At 38.2% G+C, this 9938-nt stretch overlaps 1 protein-coding gene and 1 long non-coding RNA gene across 2 annotated transcripts in view; both read right to left on the bottom strand.

Moving 5' to 3' along the window:
- The window catches only part of LOC144956454 (uncharacterized), a 150065-nt gene that overhangs the window by 100769 nt on the left and 39358 nt on the right, over positions 1–9938 (bottom strand). The window lies entirely within an intron of this gene.
- Positions 1–9938, bottom strand: part of LOC144957059 (phosphatidylinositol 4-kinase beta-like) — a gene marked incomplete in the record, with an annotated part of 70793 nt that overhangs the window by 24872 nt on the left and 35983 nt on the right. Inside the window, 6 exon segments of the mRNA XM_078888023.1 lie at positions 1332–1422; positions 2526–2704; positions 3636–4123; positions 4784–4918; positions 7247–7364; positions 8262–9938. Of these exon segments, the coding sequence (XP_078744149.1) occupies positions 1332–1422; positions 2526–2704; positions 3636–4123; positions 4784–4918; positions 7247–7364; positions 8262–9921 (2671 nt within the window).

The following is a 9938-nucleotide window of genomic DNA, read 5'->3' on the forward strand; positions in this document are numbered from 1 at the left end:
AAAACTTTGTATAAACTACATACAGAACATAAACCTTGAGCATTTTAAATATCATGCAATATCCACGAGACATGCTCAAAGCCCTTTACAAGGGGTCTCTATCCAAAAGGAACACTTAAGTGCCAGGTACTCATCTAATACCTGAGTACAGTGAGAGAATGTGAGTAAAGAGCCTTTTCCAGGGTGGCCAACTTTTCAGAAACTGAATTAGGGAAAATTTTTGGTTACCGCACAATAATGTTAAGAGTGAAGTAATACACAGCCTAATACTAATGTAATACTTTACAAAGAATGAAAATGAAAACAGACATTAAGTTGACATACCTGTAAACCTTGGAAGTGAAAGGGGTAACTTTTGACATATGTATCCTCTATCCCAGCTTAGGAGGTGCATTATGCCCTCTATTGAATTTGGTGCAGAAGTCACAGCCTCTATTCTATTAATAAATATGACTTGACAATTTAAAACTAAAAAACTACACACACATTGAGACCACAGCATCACTACAATACTTTTTACACTATGTACATGATAACAGGCTTTGTTTACTGCTATTATTTGCCTTCTGAATGCAAGCTATCCATGGTGGATCTCTTGCATTTTTGCAAGAACTTGTCAGTCAATTGGACAGGTGGCATGCTTGATGAGGAGACCCTAACTTTATTAACTAAAAAACTGTTTAGAGTGGCATTGCTCAACTGAGATCTGCTTTCAGTTCTATTCTTCCTAACCAAACTAAATATCCTCTCTGATGCTGCATTACTGTGAGGAATTGAAAGAACACTCAGGGCTAGCTGTCCCAGGTTCTGGTAAGGCCTACTTCCATCTAGTGGACATATGTAGTGATGGAGCTGGTGCCATTGTCTATCACATCTTGGCTCATTCAGCACTGAAGCATTAAGTGGAGCTGATTGGAAGTTTGTAAACTCAGAGTGCAGTACATCCATTGAGCATTTGAGAGAGGCAGGCATTTTCTTGTAAAAGTAGAGTACATCCAAGAAGGAATGCTCTGCCCTCTTATGGATATCCACAAATTTGGCATGGACAAGGGTGTCTGTTTTTTTCGGGGAAAAAAACGCAGTTTCGGGACATCGGGAACGGTGGATCCATTTAGGGAATTTCCCGAAATAATCGGGAAGGTTGGCCCCTCTGCTTTTCCAAGGACTCGATCGACTTTGTGGTGCTCAGAGCGGGCTCGAACCTGGGACCTACTGGTCGGAATGCACGTGTCATACTACTAGACCACAAAGCTGCACACACCCTTGTAAGATCAAAAGTGTTTACATCTTATCTGTCTATCTGATTCTATCTATTTCTACAAAAGACTTACTGCGGAGTTCCTTGGTGGGGAGTTGCTGAAGTTTCTTGCCAATATTGTGGAGGGCGTGAATGAATTGTTCTTCTGGTAACAGTCTGGGTGCCTGGTGTTTTAAAAAAAATCTGGTGTAAATTGGGTGTCTGCAATAAAAATTCTTAGGTGTGTTCCCTGTGTGAGGTAAAGCAAGACAAAAAGCTAGCTTAACTGGAGCTTCACATTGCACAAGCATTTGCTAGTTAGTTGGTCACAATGGTGTTCGCTCCATTATTTTTCTTGCTTTGCCTCAAATATGATATGAAACGCATTAAAATTCATTAATGGTAACAAATTGGCTTAGTTTTAGTTTTATTATTTCTTTTCCTTTTATATTATTTCATTTCAGTGAATCAGTAACTGGCAGACATTCATGTCATACAGGTTTTGATTTTGATTTTCTTTAATAAGGGCAAAATATGTAACAAATGTCTACTACGTTGTTCAATTAGATATCTTGTTGCCAAAGTACAGACCTTGCAATTTCAAAAATGTGTAATTTTTGTAGAAATAAAATAAAATAAAAAGAGTAGTCACTACGACCAATTTTATGAATTAACGGTATTATACCTCTGAAGGATTGAAATAACACTTCAAACATCCTGACAATTAGTGTTCTGGCACCGTAATAAATATCCCTTTCAAAACATTTATTGTTTATGTAATTCTACAACAAAAAAAAGCCGAAAAAAATTGTTTTGGCCCGCAGATGTAAGTTTGATATCACATGAGAGGCAACAACAAGCCCAAAGCATCAGTGGTTAAAACATACACCATCTCATCTTGTTACATAACGATGCAATGTTGAGTATGGTTTGTGACTGGACAGGTCGTAAAAATAAGCACTGAAACTCTCTCGAGTTCATTTGAATGGAAAATTGAACAAAAAATTTGTTTGATTTTCAATCATGGTGAACTTGAGAAATTAAAACACTCTTTTTTGAGTAGTATCTGGCTTTAAGAAATGATGGAAATTGTTCAACTACTTATACCAAAAAGTGTGGGCAACAAGCAGGCTATTAATTGAACACTTGATTCCAAATGGCCAATGGTGGTATGATCGAAGATTAATTTGTGAGACAGACTGAGTTAGGTGACCGTACAGAAATACACTACATAAACAATTTATAAATACATTATTAATCAATTTATTTATTTGACAGCCAAACTCACATCACAGTCACAGATTGTCTCCCGCCCTGTCAAGTCGTTGATGACAGCCTCAGACTTGTTATAACACTGACAGCCACTGTCGAAGGCACGGCCAGACGACAGGTCTCCAGCCATTGCTAAAGCCGTTGATGAAGACGATGGCAGCATTGTGTTTGCACTCTCTGCATGCTTTAGCATTCCTTTGAAGAGAAAATAAATAAATAGATAAGTCATTTATATGAGTGGAAAATGAATATTGCTGTTTCAGTGAGAATAAAAAGGTGAAAAAAGAGCATCTAAAACAGTGCTGATGGTGACAAAAAGTGAAAAAAAAAGGAAAATGTTGAACGACTGCCTTTAAGCCCTAATTCTACTGCACTAAACCCCACTTTTAGAGCAATTGAGATGATAGACTATCATTGATACTCTAGCTAACTTCTGGAGAGTGGGAAACTGCAACTGTGTGTTCAACCACACATCAACTCTCTCATTGCTAGTACATTGTTTCGAGAAAACGTAATTTTTAAAAGGAGAAAATTCCTCCTCTGGACTCCAAAATCACGGATGTCCGCAGATCCGAGGAAAACCATCAGCACTGCTAAAAGGGAATGCAATGAAATGCTGATCCAAGGCCGTTTCGAAAAATTAACTCCAGGGTTGTTTTTAACCCCTTTTTCTTTGTAAAATTATACTTTATGTCTCTCTATGCATTCCTGATGTCAGCCCAAAAATATACATTAAAAAATCCCAGCAAATTCCCTTCTGTGTTGGAATTGTATGAGTGGGTGTGTCTAATACTAAAACATGTTTTAAATAAAGAAAATATGTGGGTGTGTCTAATTCTAAAATATGTTTATAAATAAAGAAATTATGTATCTGTGACCTCTTGTGACTTACAGAAATGATGAAAAGCTTCCACAACTTTTGGGACGTGTCAATTTGACTTGAGATGTCACTTTACATTTCTTGTGAACACTTGAAACGATTTACAATTAAATAAATTAGATAAATCTGAATCTATGACCTCAAATTTGAATAGCTCCCACCACCTATTCACTGCCCCCCCCCCCCCCCCCCCCCCCCCAAAAAAAAAAAGAAGCAAAATAAATAACAGAATAAGCAGTCACACACCTGCTGTAGCTTCTGATCGGGATCTGTGATGCGTCTTCTTGACAACTACAGAGGCAGCCGTTTGGCTTATCTGGGGGCTGATGGACAATAACTCTAGAGCAGCAGCTGTCGTATTGTCCGGAACGGTGGCGGTGATGGTGGTTGTGGTTGTGGTGGGGCTGCTGCTATTGGTGTCGGTGGTTTCGTTTGACGTCGTCGTGGTGACAGCAACTGATGAAGGTGCTGACGATGTTGTAGTAGCTTTGGAATTTGATAAAGTTGAAGAAGATGTGGGGGTCGGGACCGTCGGAGGTGATGACGTGGGTGAAGACGACAAGGGTGATAAGACATGTTGGTGATGGTGATGACGTTGGTGCCTTTGTGGAGTATGGTGATGATGATGATGATGGTGGTGGTGGTGGTGGCGCCTGTTAGAACTGGGCATTGACTCATGAGGGTAAGGCTGGTCTGGAAAGGACTTTGACCCTGACGGACTAAGGGGTAAAGGCCTGTGAGTGGAAGAAATGTTTTAAAAATGAATATTAATGCTGTGTGTTTAGTTAAAATACTCATGGCATCCGCATGCCGGATATAATAATGTACCAACACAAAGGCTATGTGTAACCTTAAACGTTTATATTTATAGTCTGATTGATAGAATTTAGTTAGTAATAGTCATTAAAATGGCTGTCTAAAAACAATAACAAAGAGCTGAGCGACATCAATTTCATTCCATCTATTAAATTCATAAACGACAACAAAAAAATGAATATATAATTTAATGACATTTTTCAAAATATAACAATATTATATTGTAAGGGGACAAGATGGCCAAGTGGATAGGACATTGGACTAACACCTGGAATATCCAAGTCAAATCCTGTTGTCAAGATCTCATTATATTCCTGGAGCAAGAAATTTTCTGCACTGGAATGTGGCTGAAGCCTGGGTTAAGGCTAAGGAGATTGTCTAAAGCCTGGATTAAGGCTAAGGAGATTGTCCTCTAAAGATGAATAAAAGTTTTATTTCATTCACTTCTATATCATAGCTGATTCTATAACTTTTAATGTCTCGTCTATATGTGCTATTGGGATTAACATGGATGAACTTCTAATCCAGAAAAATGAGACTTCAGGATAGAATAATAGGATAGAAAAATTTTTTCTTACCTCAGCTCTTCATTCAGAATCATCTCCATGAGCTTTGTACCCTGAAAGTTTTTCCAATTTGGTTTGAGAGTGTGAGCGGCGTAGGCACCCAGTAGCCAGGCTGCATTGACTGAAAACTCTGTACTCTCTCGACATCTGAAGAAGAAGAAAACCATTTGAATCAACGTCATTAACTCACTCAATCCTAGAGAATTTTGCTACTTTTCAAAATTGGAAAAAATGTATTTAAAATGACCATGTGTGCATAGATATTTTTATTCAAATACCATTAACATGTAAAAACTAAAAACATTAGCTTTGATATTACACCTATAATTTGTCTCAGAAAAATGTAATAAATAGGCATGGGGTAAAAGTAATCCGGGGTATACTAGGACGATAGTCGGTGTTAGGGTTGAGTGAGTTACTATTTGTTTTCTTTTGATATCTCTATTATATGATATACGCTTCTAATAGTATAATATGTTGGTTATTGAATTCAAGCTTTAATAGGATACTTAACTTAATATAATGCGAGTCCTACATTAAATTAATTAGTATTTTGTAATTAATTTAATTAGAGCTTTTATGTAGAAGCGCAATATCCACACTACATGTGCTCAAAGCCCTTTACAAGAGGTCCCTGACCAACAGCAACACGTAACATGTAGAACGAGACATGCCACTTGTTAAGCGATACTACAATTTTTTTTTGGACAGAGCCAAAAGCTGTTAATGAGAAGGTACTCATTTTACATCAGAGTATGGTGAGAGAATGTGAGTAAATAGCCTTTTCCAAGGACTCAACTATGCGCCAAGCGAGGCTCGAACCCGGGACCTTCTGATCCGAAAGCGATGTGTCATACCACAAGACCACATAGCTTCTAATAGTATAATATGTTGGTTATGAAATTCAAGCATTAACATTAATAGGAGACTTAACTTAATATCATGCGGTCAAATTAATTAGTATTTTGTAGCAATGTACATAATGTACATGCAATTAATTTAATGAATATTTGAGTTTTAAAAAAACAGAATTCATTGACCTCAATAAAAAGAGATCAGTTTAGATCTTTAAAATTTAAATCATTGCAACATAAAAGGTCAGAAGGTCAGATAAAATAAACTACAACACAAAAATCTATGGAATTCAAGCAGTCCAATAAACTTCTTGTTACTGTTAAAACTTTTGTATTAAATATTATGTGTATTTATGAAAACAAAATTTCAAAATAGATGATGAGAAAACAGGCTACTCAAACTCCCTGATTTTAATGTAGCGTGCAATCCCTTAACCCTCTCCTTACCAACTATAGGAAAATCGTTCCGATACAACCAACAATTTTCTTATTCAAATTTCTTTTTGTACACCATCAAATTTAAAGAAAATTAATACTGTGTTGTAGAGCATGTTTTGCTACCGAAATTATTCATCGCAAGAATTTTACTGCTATTGTGTCTGAGTGATAAAAAATCTATTTTGTTTTTAGTTGGGTGGGAAGTTTTGAGGAAAATCCTGAAAATGGCTGGTAAGGAGAGGGTTAGGGCCAAACTGTTTAATTCTTTTGCGATTTCTTCATATAAACTCAGTGACCCAACAAACTGTATTACTGTGAATGTAGTCTTTCAGAACCATTAGGTCCATGGGGCCATGGATTTTTATCCTATTTTTTTATAGTGTGAAATGGAAAATAGCAATTGCATGCTACCCATTGGGTAGGACACTAATCTATAACAAAGTACTTTCAGATAAATCTAACAGACCCAGCTACCCATCACTGTTGGCTGTAAAACTAATAAATAGAGGTGCCTAAATGAGTCAATAAAATGGAGATAAAGATAAAGGGAGTAAATCTGACTCATGAATGAACAAAACAAAACAAACGACGTTTCGGCCCTTATCAAGTAAACGTCGTTTGTTTTGTGTTGTTCATTCATGCGTCAGATTTACTCCTTTTATCTTTATCTCCACTGCTGGCTGTACAGGGGAAAAGGGGTAGCGATAAAAAAAAAATCTCGACTTCGCCGGGGAACAATCTTGGTCAGCTTGCGTGTGAAGTGAGTACCCTTCCAACTGAAACTATCGGAACCCCATATATAATGCACATACAATTAATTTAATGAATATTTGAGTTTCAAAAACCAGAATTCATTGACCTTGATATGAAGAAACCGCAAAAGAATTAAAACAGATGGGGCAGCGTGGTTCAGCAGTATGGTCTTTGCTTCGTACCTGGAAGGTACCGAGTTCGATCACCCGCCGCTGTGCTGTGTGGCCTTGAGCAAGTCACATCGCCCTAGCTCAATTTGCGGCACTGCACTGCGGCTAACGCCTGGGTTATTCCAGTCTTCCCTTGGAATAGACCCTAGAGAAAAATTTCCCCTCTATAGGATGAATAAAGGGAATTTTATTTTATTTTTATTTATTTATTAATGTAATGCATAAAAAAAAGGCATGTTCCATACATCTATACTACTCACCTATGAACCAGGTATGGATGAATGGCCTCTGCCACATCATGCATGTGTATGTACATGTTCAATAGCTGGGGGAGGAAGAAATCCACTTCACGGTCATTGAAGCTGAACATACGATTCCCTGAAAAAAAATGGCGTACAACAAATAAAAATCTGTATATTTTCTTTTGGGGGAAAATCTAAATTTTATGGGGAAAAATATCCAAAAAAAAAAAATGATTTCATATCACACATTGCACTGTTGCTTCAATATGTGTTTAAATTGATGTTATGTCGATTAGTTTGTGGTCACATATATATGACTTGTTTTTCTTTTTCTTTGAAATTTAACATTTCAATAATTTTAGTATTAAATCAAATTGCAAGCTAGAAATAAGGGAGAAAAAAAATTTTCTAATGTGGCCTATTTTGGCTTTTAAAAAATCTAAACTGATTAGGATCTAAGTGGCAGGTCTGTATTGAGTCAGAGTTTTTTTTTTATCCCAGTTTCTATAGCATCAAACACATAATAACAATTGCTTGCTACCATTTGGATACAGTTTGAATGCCAGACTATTGTTAAGCAAGATTTCTCTTCATCGTATCTCTGATAATTTCTGAAAGGAAAAAAAAAAGAAATCATTGTCTTAAAGGTTTCAAACTTAAGAACTTTTGTTCCATGACAAAATAATCACAAATTGAAATTGAAATTGAGCTTTTATATAGCGCAATATCCACTAAATGTGCTCAAAGCGCTTTACAAGGGGTCCCTGACCAACAGCAACATTTAACATGTAGGACGGAACATGACGCCTGTTAGGCGATATTACAATTTTTTTCGGACAGAGACAACGCTGTTAACGGCCAGGTACTCATTTTACACCTGAGTATGGTGAGAGAAAGTGAGTTAAGAGCATTTTCCAAGGACTCAACTATGCATCGAACTAGGCTCGAACCCAGGATCTTCCGATCCGAAAGCGTGTGTCAAACCACAATACCACATAGCCGCACAATATGATTCCCATACCATTTTACTCACCGATATAAGTTTGAACTCCTGGCTCCTTGGCAGTGTACAGATACGAGATGGCCAGAGACATGTCAAACATTTTTGACTCAAACAGACGAAGTAGCCATGATTGTCTAGGTGGGGGGCGACCCTTAGTAGAGGAGACGCTCTTAGTTTGCTTCTCACCACCAGCATCACTTCCCATAGAAGAGGAGGTGGTGTTTGTAGCCGACGGTGAAGTACTTGATGATGCCGAATGAGATGACGATGACAATTGTGTACTTGAAGGAGTTGTCACAGAGGCTACATTGCTAGAATTTTTGAGGAATCTGAACCGAAGAGGAAGACATAAAGATTTTGATTCCAAGGGTTTCTGCTTAAGAGTTTTATCCAATGACGGCGATGCCACCGCATTGCTCACATTATCACTTCCACAGTCCAAACTAACATCAGCACTATTATTTCCAGGATTAACTGCTGACGCAGTCGTAGAATTCACCACTAATGCGTTGTGAGACACGTTCCCTTCCGCAAAAGAAGTAGTAGAGTCCTCCTGGAAATCTGAAAATTTATCGCTTGTTGAGGATTCCTCAAAACCAGGGGTAAACGTTTCTCTGCCTTCAGGGACAGAATCTAATCTAGAGGAAGTAGATGAACACAGTGAGGACATGCTGCTAAGTCTTCCATTCTCAGAAATCACACCGTTTCCATAAGCTTTGGAGCACTCTGAGCACGTTAAATTTCTATTATTGAAACCACTGCTATCATCACAACTATAACACTGAGCACAAGTCCTCTCAGACGATATCCCATTACAGTCTTCTGAAATGCAAAACCTTTCGCTTCCGTCGCTACCACTCCCCATCCCTATCCCAGACCTTTCAACTGCCGAGTAAGATAAACTTCTTTCCAGCAGATGAGGCGGTACGCCAGGCGGAAGTTTATCCATGATTTCTGACATTGAAGGATCTTCTAGAATTCTCTCCAGACAACCTTCATGACTTCCAGTTTTCTGACTATTGTTACAACCATTACCTACTCCGCCTCTGCCCTTTGGGGATGGTGAATAAAACAGTGATGAGAGACTGTCACCATCACCAATTTGAAATTTTACGTGGTTTGAGCATGATGGCGATGATGGTGATGACGTCGTTGTTGTCAAAGGTTTGTTGTGAAAAATATTGGATGGCAATTGTGATGATGGTGTTGATGGTGATAAGGATGAAGATGATGTTGGCGAGATTGTCCTCAGAGCACCATCGGTGACAACATATGGTAATCCAGAACTTTCTTCAAGAGAGTCTGGGTCAAGGTCATGTGTATTATTTGTGGTACTTGCATTGGGGAAACCTTCGACTCCTTGACACGAGGAAACACTGGATGGTTGGGAGGGCATGTTGAGAAAGGGGTGGGTAATCCCGTGGGATTCACCAGCTACCAGTTCTGGGTTTACCTGGTAGTTGCCGTTGACTTCATAATCAGCAGCACCATCAGGGATGCAGAATTTTCCAGAAGAAAGGATGTGTTGTTGTTGTTGTTGTTGCTGGTGGTAGATGTTTTTATGTTGTTGTCGAGGTGAAGGCGGGTGTTTGGCAACAGAATGAACCTTGATGTGGTTTGCAGTGGCGCTGCTGGTGGTTGAGGATTGATGAAGGTGGGCGATGAAACCGTCTTTGTAGTCAGATGCCATTACATCAAATACAAAAC

The sequence above is a fragment of the Berghia stephanieae genome, chromosome 11 (genome assembly GCF_034508935.2).
Source record: "Berghia stephanieae isolate SIO BIC M18660-M18661 chromosome 11, UCSD_Bste_1.3, whole genome shotgun sequence".
NCBI lineage: Eukaryota > Metazoa > Mollusca > Gastropoda > Nudibranchia > Aeolidiidae > Berghia > Berghia stephanieae.